Source organism: Sphaeramia orbicularis, chromosome 15 (assembly GCF_902148855.1).
Source record: "Sphaeramia orbicularis chromosome 15, fSphaOr1.1, whole genome shotgun sequence".
NCBI classification, from domain to species: domain Eukaryota; kingdom Metazoa; phylum Chordata; class Actinopteri; order Kurtiformes; family Apogonidae; genus Sphaeramia; species Sphaeramia orbicularis.
Window position 1 is genome coordinate 54,015,387 of NC_043971.1, and position 13,106 is coordinate 54,028,492.

The following is a 13,106-nucleotide window of genomic DNA, read 5'->3' on the forward strand; positions in this document are numbered from 1 at the left end:
TTTGTCTCGGTTGCATGTTGAAAGAACAACAGCCTGAAGTTCAATCAGTCTGGAATCTTGATACGGATTCTATGGAATCTCATTCTAAAGTCAAGGACAAGGATGTGAAAAACCTTCCTGAGAGGCATGGACACATTCAAAAATATTTATATTTGACAAAATATATGTTAAATAGTAGAATAATAATTGTATTGCATACTGTAAATATAATGAAATAGATTGCTATATGGCTGTTTTGTCCCACCCCTACTTTGCAGTAATGTGTGCATCTTAAAATGTGCTTTTAAATCAGAGTTGGTCCATTTCCATCTGTAAATCACCACATCATTGCACACTGAGTAAAAACATTACTGTGAATCCCTTACCGTTGCGTCCACCTGTACAGACTTACAGAAGGTACAAATGTTAATGTGTCAGACAGACCAGTCAACCCACAGTCCAAACCCTCCAAAATAAACAGGTGATTTGTAAGAAAAGCTCAGTTAGCTGCTAAGAAAGAAGAATTGCAGCGTGTTATTCAGATAATCACACCTTGTTACCGGCTACTTGAGCCAGGCACCAACACTGAGTTAGAGCTCCAGTCCCACTGGGACCACCCATGTTAAACCACAAACCCAGACAGCTCTAGACAGCTGGTATGTTATATAGCTTTAAAAAGCAGACTATGAGCTGGTGGTTGGATCCTTGCAGGTGTGGGTACCTGGGGGCTGCAGCTTTGTGCTGGATGTTGTAACCAGCAGACTGTCGCTTCAGGCTGCAGGTGTAGAGACAATAACAGCAGAGGTCACCATCACAACCTGTGCCGCTTCTCTTTTATTTACATGGGCCAGAAATCTGTTCTACATAAAGCAGATGTGCAAGTATCTGTCCACTCTCTGTCCACCCGCAGCCAGGCGGACTCAAAGGACGAGGAATAATGGACTTTAATGGATGGAGGTGGACCAAAACAGATTTGACCAGGAGCAAAAAGCAGAGAAGTGTCTTGAAAATAAAAAAAAAAAGGGTCTCTGAAACTGTGCAACATGTGCGTTTCATCAGTGTTCACCCACGTGTATGAGCCCTGAGGTGCATCTGACCCAAACTCGTCCAGTCACAGAGCGTCACTTTGTATCAGCTGCTTTTAGTGGAAAGTAAAGATTACAATGTCATTAATTCTGAAATCTTTTCCATGATCATTTTGACCACTTCCACTCTCAGCTGAAACAACAAATCATCATTCATTAGTTTCTAAAGCTCCGACTGATTTCTCCAACAGCAGGTGAATGGTCAGAAACAAAGAAGACGAACTTAAATCTGGAGCTCAGGACACAGACTGAGCGACTAAACTCAGCGTCATTTTTGGCATCATTAAAAGTCAACACTTCCTGAGTGTCATGTGACTTTAAACATCTCCAAAGCTTTCACACACCATTGACTTTTCATGGAAACAAGCATACTTTCATTGGCTGTTACACAAAGACAAGTTAACAGGAAAATATCCACAGATCCACTTTTGTTGCAAAGCTTTGAGCAGAACTGGGCAAAAAAACTGAGGGACTGAACACCTCTGACTTTGTTACAGTTGAATCAACATGAATAAAATCAGCCTGTTCTGTCACACATGTTCCTGCGCAGATGCACCCAAAGCTTCTGGTTATCTCTGAGGGGCGTGGTTATCTGTTAGGGGTGTGGTCAGAGCATACAGGCACAAGCTCCACTGGCTGCACAGTGGAGGCGGAGCCAGCAGAAACTGGAGCATGCTCAGTACAGCTACGGCAGAGGAAGGGTTAGGAGTCAGGAGAACAGTAGAGGGTACAGGGCTTCATCATCCCACTGTTTGGACCAGGGGTCTGCAGCTCTGGTCCTACAGAGCCACTATCCTGCATGTTTTAGATGTTTCCCTCTTCCAGTCCACCTGATGGTCATTATCAGGCTTCTGCTGAGCTGGAGGATAGGCTGATCATCTGAATCAGGTGTGTTGGAGGAGGGATACATCTAAAACATGCAGGATAGTGGCTCTGTAGGACCAGGGTTGCTGACCCCTGGTTTAGACACACACACATATACATATATATATATATATATATATATATATATATATATATATATATATATATATATATATATATATATATATATATATATATATGTATAGTCCGTTTTATACATGCAGTACTTGTAGATATTCATGGAGGTCAGGTTAGTCTGAGGTGAGACAGTAAACACCAGTTTGTTTCTGCCATGCATCAGTCAAAGTGCTCCATATTGCTCTGTCTGATGAGATAATGGTAATAGAATGAAAATTCTTCTCTGTGCTTTGGATGAAATTGACTTTTGTTCATAATAAATAAATCTTGGTTTTGTCATTAAACCCTAAAAATGATTTTATCTTTTGATTTACACAGTCAGCCCTGTCAAATATTTAGTGCATTAAACATCATGTGCTTCTGGACACAGATTGGCCCACTGTCACTGACAAATCCTCACCAAAAACTGAAAACCTACTTTGTTATGAATTTGTGGTGACTTCCTACAAGGATTTAAAGGAAATAATATTTGGTTTTGCTTCTTAACTCCCTCTCCTCCTGAGACCCAGGAAATGTCAGCAAAGTACCAGCTTTTTTGGTTTTGTATTCAGTCAGTGCCTCTTTTGGAAACATCCTGTACAACAGTTTTTTCAGATGCAGTTTTTAAAATTTTTATGCAATGTCCTTTGAGGTGGACAGTTTTCCTTTTTTTTCTGTATAAAGTTGTGAAACTCTTGTCCACTGTGGACAGAAAACCCACAGCTGGGTCTGAGGAGGTTAAATCAAATAAACCAGATACGACATAGAAGATTTTTTCCCCGTATCATAAACTAATCGTAGCTTTGGAACCAGTGTCAAACAGCCTTCAGTCCAACATAACATCTGTGTAGAGACCAAATGACACATACTGAAGATAATGTAGCAACAAAGGAGATTCTTCTGAAAAAATACAGCAGCTCGAGAAGTCAAGTGTGAAAATAATCTTGTATTTCATTACACCACATGTTTACAACTATTCAATAAAAATGTGTGTAGCCTATTTAACAAAAATGAATTTGAATCATATTTTGCAGCTAAATCAACACAATAGAACATTATTTTATTGAAACTCTGGTGACAGGAAGTAGTCCCTGCTTAAAAGAAACAGAGTTTTTGGAACAGACTGGGTCATTTTTGTCCTAATTTGTGGGAAATTTCCAGTTATGGTATATCTGGGTATGTAACCAGCTACACTGAACTGATACTAAAATTTATTTTGTGTGTTTTTCCCAACATTAGACCTGACGTGAACACTTTTCCTCATCATCTTTATATAGCTGCGTCTTTGTGACAGTATTTATTCAGCGCATGGATCTGCTGTTTTTGGAAATACGACTCAAGTTCAAACTTCAAAGAATTGATTCTGGACAAAAATAAGTTGATGAGTTTGATGACTTAACCACAGCTCCTGACTGAAATATTCAAAATTTCTTTATGATGAAAAAAAAAAAAAAAAAAAAAAATCACACAGCTGCAGGTTTTAAGAAAAACAATACCATCATCACATAGGTTTCTGTAAAAATGAAACTCATGGAAGACGTCAAACATGAGATAATTATTATGATTCTCAAATATGAAATAAAGACACATTTGTCAATTTTTTAAAAATACAAAACACAACTTTTAAAATAATCTCCATTAAAACTGGTGTTTCCATTGTCATATCTAAACCAATGTTTTTTAAAGACCTAAAAACCCCTCTGTGAAACAAAGCCCAGTGGGTTTTATCTTTTCTTTCCAGCTCAAACCTGCACATCTCCTCTGAGGATCATTTCAAGACAAAAACACCAAACCGCAGGCTGGTTATTGGCGGATAAAAGACCGACCTCTGCTCTATTGATTCACATTGAGTCATTGGACGACAAATGGAGTCTGACAAGGGCTGGAGGTTTCAGAGGAAGAGGAGGAGGAGGATGGGGGGTCTGGTCGTATTTCAGTCCAAATAAGCGGCCGATCGATTGTGCATAATGGAGGGATGATTAAATAAGTGTGTGGAGAACGAGAAAGCTCCATCCATCAGGGTTTGGGTTGGTGGGGGGAAGAAGGGTGGGGGGGGGGGGTGCTGTCGGGGGCTGAGCCGACCTCCACAGACATATATCTGATATATCTGTTAGCTCTCCTGCATGAAAGACCACCACATGTTCAACAGTTTAACAATAAGACAGTGTGTCCTCAGATAAGTGTTCAGCAGCAGTTTGGTCATAAACGATGAGAAGGACGGAGCTGTGCATCCACACCAGAACATCTGTCATGTGCAGCAGCAGCAGCAGGTTTATTTTAGAGTTCATATGATCCAAACTGGGCCGGGCTGTTACATCTACATTCATTATCTGGTCTCATTCTGCTTCTGCCTGTTGTGACCAATGTACAAAAACTTAGCATACATTTTAAAATCTGAACCTACCAGTTTTTAAGCATCAACACTGAATTTCACTGAAACACGGAAATAATTTGCTGAGCATCCCCCAGACCAGGCTGGAAACTAATAATCCTATAACTCCCCCTTGTGGTAAAAGTACCTCATTATAAACAATGACCCAGTACTCGATTACTGAGTATTCTTGTGGTTGAATGAACACAAAACACGTGTGATTATGTTAAAGTGTTGACATCGTGTGTCAGGTGTGTTCAACAGGCCAGTGCTCCGTTATTAAAGATGAACAGGCAGGATGAACTGAAACACAGGTGAAACTGCAGTGTTGGCAGTGTGTGGGGGGGGGGTCTGTGACTCCAGTTCAGGTGAAGGGGGGGTCAGCAGCTCTGCTGCCTACCTGCTCCTCCTCAGAGCCTCCTCCTCCTCCTCCTCCTCCTCCTCCTCCTCCTCCTCCTCCTCCTCCGGTGCTGTAAAAGGACACAAAGCGTCAGATTGTGCATTCAGACTCGACACATGCTCTTTAAAAATGGACAGTGATGGACAGTAAATGACTGCTTTTTCTGCAGAATATTTTATTACAGGCATATATCAATGTTATGATTATTCCTGTATTTTCTGCTTCCACAGGCTGGGTTTAACCTACCTTGTGTTGTAAAAATTTTATTTTTTTTTAATTCCATAAAGAGTGCAGTTTTGATAATGAAATATAAATGTTTGTCTGGTGTGAAAGGGTAGCATTCATAACATTTACAGCATTTATAGCATTCATTCAACTTATTTTACTAATGAGCAGAAAAAAGAGAAATGCATTCTAATTTATTGTATTTATTTAGACTTAATTTCATGTTTATAGTTCATAAAACAAAAATGTGATTCATCACATGTATTTGTCTTTAAAAGGCTGGCGTATCACTTCAAAATAATACTCTGCATGTGTAAATAAAAAGTGGGTTCTCAGTTTGGGAGCAGATGTCACACAGACTGTTTATCCTTCCTTCATTCACTTCATCAGATTTGAGAGTGATCTGAAGATAAACTGAATAAAAACATTACTTGACTTTTATTTGCTTTCTTTTCTTTAGCTGGAGGACATTTCATTTCCTCCTGGGCATTAATACAGTTTCCATATCACACTAAAAAAACTGAAGGGCTTTAAAAAGAGTAAAGTCACATGACCTTACATTTATTCATTTGTCTTTCATCTCACAAAAAGTGTGTGTAGAATGCACTAAAATTCAGTTTTACAATATGTGATTTTGTTTTTGGGACTCTGCTGAAGACATATTGTTGAGGCTCCGCCTACTCCTTCAGTTGTTTTGTTTGTTGCTGAACCACATTCTGTAAGAATGTCATTAATGAAAGTCCTGACTGAGTACGAGCAGGTTCACTGGTCGTTAAAGATTTAGATTGAATCTAATGTCTTGTATATCTAAAGTTAAAGGTGTTGTTGATTAAAAAAGAATTAAATAAAATGATCTACACTGTAAAAAAAAATGTGTAATTCAACAGAATTTTCAGTTTATTTTACAGATTTTTCCTGTATTTTTAAGATACAGGAAAATATCAATGAAATGACAAAAAACAGACTGTGATTTTACATGTCAAATGGAAAATAACATGAAAAAACTGTAACTGTGAATAACCATAAAATTTCAATTTTTTAAAAGAATTTTTTTCTTTTTTTCACAGAAAAATACAGTTGAAATACATTTACAAATGTATCATAATTTCACAAATATTTCTTTTCTATTTATGAGATTAAACTGTTAATTTAAAGTTTAATACTGTAAAAAAAAATATTAAAACCAGATAAAATTACTGAAAATTAACCATAAAAGAAGTATTAGTTCTGTCAGTTGAACCAGACTTTTTTGTTAATTGACAAATATCTTGTGTAATTACAGGAGGTTTCACAACAAAAATGTTGAATAAATGCATTTTTGTGAATGTATAACATGTATAAGCACTGATAAACTGTCCAAATACAGTTTTTATCAGTGGATTGGACAACTGAGTCTCACTGAAAATTATATGTGTATATATATATATATATATATATATATATATATATATATATATATATATATATATATATATATATTTATTTATTTATTGGGAATTGGATTGTTTTAATACATGAAAATATTCTCTATTAAACATTAAAAAGTCAAAAAAATTTGCAAAATTTCATGTAAAGTTAGGGCAGAAAACTATATTGAAATTATGGAAAATTAGCATCTTTTTATGAGATGGTTATTTTCCATTATTTAACAGTATTTTTTCGGCACCCCAGCTGCCAGAATAATACTGTTTTTTTACAGGGTTTTCTTTTTTTTTTACAGTGTACCCAAAATTCTATGAAACTGAAGCTAGTGCAGCACCAACAGCACTGGACACTTACAGGACTTGGTTCCGGTCATGTGGGCCAGGACCTGGAAGGACTTGGACTGCATGTTGCCGCTGCAGCGCCCCCATGCTGTCAGCTCCAGGTCCTTGTCTGCAATCTGGACGGCCTGGTAGACCGGGGACGCGCTGTCTACGAGACGCTCTTTAACTGCAAGACTAGTGCAACCACAGACAGGGGGCGCCAAAACCCCAAAAACCCCAAATCAAACCAAGTCCAAACCAAAGGGCCAATGAGCGGACCCTTCAGAACCAACACTGATACTGTTTGGCTGGGGAGGTTACAGGTCATACACACTGATACTGACACTCACATCTGAACAAAAAGAACATGGATCGTGTGTAACAACGCTGCAGGATGAGGTTTTTTTGGAGTCTAACCTCCACGTTAGCATCGCCTCGGTGCAGTGGTCTCCAACCTTTTTTGGTTCGTGACCCCATTTTAACATCACAAATTTCTGGCGACCCCAGACATTCAAAACAGAGACTTTTTTGTGGGGCTAAAATTAATGTGCTTTTGATCATGTAATAGTTTGCTATACTATGTTTCAAATAAATGTTAATTTTAGACACATTTAGTCTATATAATGTCTGTTATTGTGGACATTTAGTCTATATAATGTCTATTATTGTGGACATTTAGTCTATATAATGTCTATTATTGTGGACATTTAGTCTGTATAATGTCTATTATTGTGGACATTTAGTCTATATAATGTCTATTATTGTGGACAGAGGCAGTAAATCCAGGTGTAGATTACTGCACAAAGGCTCAGGATCTGTCCAGTCAGTCCAGCTGGGATTTACAAGGAGGACAATTAATACTGAACAAACAAGAACTGAAACTATGAATTATGAAAGAGCTGCAGCATCTGAAACTGACCACAGTGAACATGTGACACAAACAGAACCACAGTGCTGCAGTTTCACAACCACAGTTTGTCTGATATGGATGGGATTGTCTCTGTCAACTCAACATATATTATTTATTACATTTTTTTATTTATTTATTTATTTTTAACAATTACTAGAAATTTCAGGCAACCCCATTTGAATTCCAGGCGACCCTACGTGGGGTCCCGACCCCAAGGCTGAAAAACACTGCCGTAGTGCCTTTGACCAACGAGACGGTTATTTCAGAACAAAAGTCTTAGAAATGACTTAGAGCTCATTTGATTTTACACACTTACTGCTTTTTACAAAACTGGTAAACAGGTCTTAACACCAGAAGAACAACACTGGCTGAGTTCTGAGAAGTGTTAAATTGACTGGTGTTAATGTACAGTTTGTCTTGTGGTCATGTGATCAGGTCAGGTGACATTTTACAAAAGGGACCCATCTTAGAAGGAGGCAGGGCTGGAAATGGTGAAATGTTTATTTCCAACTGGACCTACTGAAGTTTACATACACCAAATTATACAGGCTAATAGTTCCATAATCACCTGATCACACATATTTGAGGTCACATCAGTTATTATTAAGAATTGTGATAAAAACAGCTGTATGACAGTAATATAAAGTCATATTTCATCATAATTTCCATTATTTGACATTTGAGAGCCTTTAAAATCATGATTCTCATGAGAGGTTTAACTTCTATGGGTTAGCATATCTAAAGTCATTTCTTTGAACATTTCAGTAACAGACTTGTCAAATTTGTGTAAGTTTTTGTTTCTAAATCCTTCAAAGCAAGTTGAAACCTTCAGGCTTTTCAGTGTCCAAGACAATAACTGTCTGTTCTTCATTCAGTCGACTGTATGTGGATAAATAAAACAGTATTTTCATATTCATTCATATTTTTAGATTTAGATCAGACTATACTAACAACATTATATGAACAGAAAATACAATGATATTGTTAATTATCTAACAATTAATCATCAAAACACTGATATTTCTTTTGATATTCACCATATGTATTTTATGTCATGCAATAAAATATAAAAGTGCTTTAAGCTCTACGTTGTCGCCCACTGCCTTTCAGACAAGTGAACTGGAAACACTCAGTGGTAACTCACTCCATGGTTTTAACCCTTTCATGCATGAATTATGAGAACCTTCATCAACATTTTTTCCTGGGTGTTTTTATTCCTCTTTAGGCATGGAAAAAACAATGAGATTTAATTTTTTTTTATTTTTTTTTTTTTATGAACCTATTTGTCATGGGGTTACAAAAATGTCCAGTCAGCTGGACACCATGCATTTACTGACAGACTGTGTGAAAACTATCAAATACACTTTTTTAATGCTGTTAATTTGTTCTCACATTTTAACATTCTATGACCTCCTGAGACCCAGCAAAGCATTTTTGTCCTCTGTAGGGGACAAGAGTTTTACAACTTTATATATATATATATATATATATACACACTGAACAAAAATATAAACGCACCACTTTTGTTTTTGCTCCCATTTTTCATGAGCTGAACTCAAAGATCTAAAACTTTTTCTATGTACACAAAAGGCCTATTTCTCTCAAATGTTGTTCATAAATTTGTCTAAATCTGTGTTAGTGAACACTTCTCCTTTGTCCTTTGCTGAGATAATCCATCCACCTCACAGGTGTGGCATATCAAGATGCTGATTAGACAGCAGGATTATTGCACAGGTGTGCCTTAGGCTGGCCACAATAAAAGGCCACTCTAAAATGTGCACTTTTACTGTATTGGGTGGTCCAGGGGGGTCAGAAAACCAGTCAGTCACCTGTGCAAAAATCCTGCTGTCTAATCAGCATCTTGATCTGCCACACCTGTGAGGTGGATGGATTATCTCAGCAAAGAAGAAGTGTTCACTAACACAAATTTAGACAGATTTGTGAACAATATTTGAGAGAAATAAACCTTGTGTGTACACAGAAAAAGTTTTAGATCTTTGAGTTCAGCTCATGAAAAATGGGAGCAAAAACAAAAGTGGTGCGTTTATATTTTTGTTCAGTGTATATATATATATATATATATATATATATATATATATATATATGAAATGCTGTCCACTGCAAAGGACATTCCACATTCCATTTTTTTTTTTAATCTGTCTGAAAAAACTGTTGCATCATGCTGTTTCCAATCAAGACAATTATTAAATGTAAAAAGCCAAAACTTTTCCTTTCCTGGGTCTCTAGTTATTACTCAGATATGGCCCCAAAAAATGTTGTTTAAAAAAACCCTGTTAATTACAGTCTAATAACCATTAGCAATTGATTGACACTCAAATCTGTTAGTGCAGATCAGGTTGATCAAGAACAGTAATGGGCTGAATCTCATTGTATGGGATGATGCATAAGCGTCCACTGTGTTGGCTGATATACAAGTAAAACAACCAACTCCATGAATATACAAGGGAACAGCTTTGACTAGCTGTCCACTGCAGTGACCACTGTGCATGAAAGGGTTAAGGTTTATCAGCTTATATGGATGTGATTTTTGCATGACATGAAAATGACAGTGAGAAAAGAAACAGTGGATTCCCCCTGTGCAAAAAATGTACACAGTAAAAACAGGAAACTGGTCTGCAGTTCAGAATATGAGCTACCAGGAAAAAAAAGAAACGGTTTAAGATGGAAAAAAAAACCAGGACAACGTTCAGTTTGACATAAAATGAACTAAAAGAAGGAGGAAAGTGCCCAGAACATTCCGTTTTCCATTGTAACCAGTTTGTATTCATTATTCTGTCTCAGGTTTTTTTTTTTTTAATATTCAAGAAAATGCAACTGTTTTGATGAGTTTTCATTTTCCTTCTGACTGTTTTCAGGTCATTCTGTTGTGATGACTGAAGAGAGGATGAGGAAGAGCAGTACAGAACAGTGAGGGTTTTTTAAAACCAGCTCCGAACCCTCGGGTGCGTGGATGTTTGGAACACAAGCAACTGTTCATGCAAAGTTCAGCTCCCACTTTTCCAGACCACGTGGAAAACTGACTGTTAGTATAAACCTGCAGAGGATTAGAGGAGGATTACACTGCTTCGAATAATTTCCTATAATAGTAGACAGACAACAGGTGAGGGTGAAATGAAGCATCAGAGGGGATGATGGGAAAGAATCAGACAACTGTCGCTCTAAAAAGGCAAAAGAGGGTGAGTGTAGGGACCGTATTTAAAGAAAAGACTATTCAGAATGATTAAAGCTGGGAATTTACAGGAAAAACTTTGATATTCTGATATTTTAAAGTCAGGCATTTGTGATGACAAAAACTCACAATATAAGAAATAACTACATAAACAATTAAATAATCTCAGGGAATATCCAAGAGTTTTATCTAATAAATTTGAGATTTCTCTTGTAGTTACACATTTATTCTCTGAGAATATCCATGATTTATTTAATAAATTTGCCAGTTTTTAGTATTAAAGGAGTTTTTTTTCCAAGGAAATTTAATAATGTTACTCATTAATTTCCCACTTTAATCTCTAACAAGTTATTGTTGTTTTTTTGGCGTGGGGGGGTAAATTTACCCCTTTAATTTCTGACAATGTAGGACTTTTTCCTCTCTTTAATCTTAGACAATATCTAAAACTAATGTTTGTACATTTACAAGAAAATCACAAAATTACACAAAAAAACAAGAAAGAATTTTATTTTGTCAAACATTAATTCCTTGTTCGTTAATGAACAGCTTTCATCTCTGAGAAATTGGAAATATATTTTTATACATAATTTATAAAAATTTTTTCATACATTTGCCACATGAATTAGAATCCAACCTGAACGATATACAACAGTTCCATTAGCTCTAATCATTATCCAGGTGATTCTTTCTCAAAATACATTTTGGTGTTCCGGAATACTGTCGAATAAACTTAGAGACTCAACTGCAAAGAATCTACACTTTCTAACAAGGTAAGACATGATAGCATGACTTATATTTACAGAAGTTTTATTGTAGATACTTTAATGTATTTTCTGTAAAATGGCAACTGGATGACCAGTAATCCAGTGGGAATGAAGAGGTTAATCTCCATGTTAATATCCACGTTTAATTTTCTCATACTTTTCAGATTATTCTCATATTTATAATTTTAATCTCATAGAAAACAACTGCCCCCCCCCCCCCCCCCCCAAATAAATTTACCACTTAAATCTTTACCAAATAAAATGTATACATTGAAAACGTCAGAAAATATTTACCCTTTTTCTACTGCAAAAAAGAGCAAGAAGAATCGTTCACCATGTTAGTTTTGGTGAACACACAAATCCACTATTTTTACCTTTATCTAAAACTTCAAAACACACTGACCTTGTGGAGTTCAAAACTATTCAAATAATGTATAAAGCAAAGAATAACTGACTGCCGACAATATTCAAAAAATGTTCTGTGACAGAGAGGGAGGAGATGATTTAAAGGGACAATTTAATTTAAAGATTCATAAAGTACATTGAAAAGTTTGTGTTTGACCATCTGTGGAGGAAAAGTGTGGAACAAACTGTGTGTGGAGATAAAACAAATATCAAACATAATTCAGTTTAAAAAAACTTATAAAGAATTGATTCTTGAGCGGTCCAGTATTTAATGACACTGAGGCCTGTTTGTTTATGGATGATGTTGAACTGATAAATCTGCTGGAATTATTGAAGAAAATGGTTGAATAGTTGAGTCTGTTTGTATGACTGCACTGACATGAACATATTGTTGTGTATAATTCAGTTACTGCATTATGGATTTGTTGTGGTTCGATGCTAAAATTAGGAAAATAGTATAGTTTGATTCTTGCATTAAGTTAGTGATAAAAGTGTAAAAGCACTGAGGGGTTGGATTAAATCAGTTATTCTTCTTCCTACTCCTTTTGCAAAATTCAGACTTGTATGAGCTTGAAGACAGATTCTGTTCATTTAAATGTTATTTTGTTTTTATCTTAATTTGCCTCGTTTTGTTTTATTTTGTTTCTTTGCATGTTCTAAATAAATAAATAAATAAACCCTTTTTATTGTAAATTTTTCCTATTCATTTTTCTTGTAAATTCATCACTTTCATCTCATCTTTTAAAACAGTACCAAACCCATTTGACCCTAATCTCCATTACAGAGCTGCAACCAATTAATAGTCTCAAAGTGATCCAAAAAAATTATTCAACCACAATTCTCCTGAATCAAAGCTTTGTTTCCTTCATTTCTCTGCTGTTAAACATTGGTTCCACTGTTGTGTTTCACACGGACGCTTATTGTGACGCACAAAGAAGCTACAATTCAGGAAAACTGCAAAAGAATATTTCCCTTCAATCAATTCGAGTCAATTAATCGAATCATGAATTTTTGCATTGGCTTCAAGCACCTAATCGATTAATCGGTTGCA

The 13,106-nt window shown here is 36.1% G+C and overlaps 1 protein-coding gene across 4 annotated transcripts in view; it reads right to left on the reverse strand.

Annotated features, from left to right (window-relative positions):
- The window catches only part of ldb3a (LIM domain binding 3a), a 111,234-nt gene that overhangs the window by 12,607 nt on the left and 85,521 nt on the right, over positions 1-13,106 (reverse strand). Inside the window, exons 6-7 of one of the 4 annotated variants that reach the window (XM_030155907.1) lie at positions 6,821-6,984; positions 4,817-4,886 (exon numbers count right to left, since the gene is read on the reverse strand). The exons of 2 other annotated variants lie outside the window; for them this stretch is intronic. In XM_030155907.1, coding sequence (XP_030011767.1) covers positions 4,817-4,886; positions 6,821-6,984 — 234 coding nt within the window. Of the gene's footprint in view, positions 1-700; positions 755-4,816; positions 4,887-6,820; positions 6,985-13,106 lie in introns of all 4 variants that reach the window. One more of the 4 variants, XM_030155908.1, reaches the window with a different exon arrangement.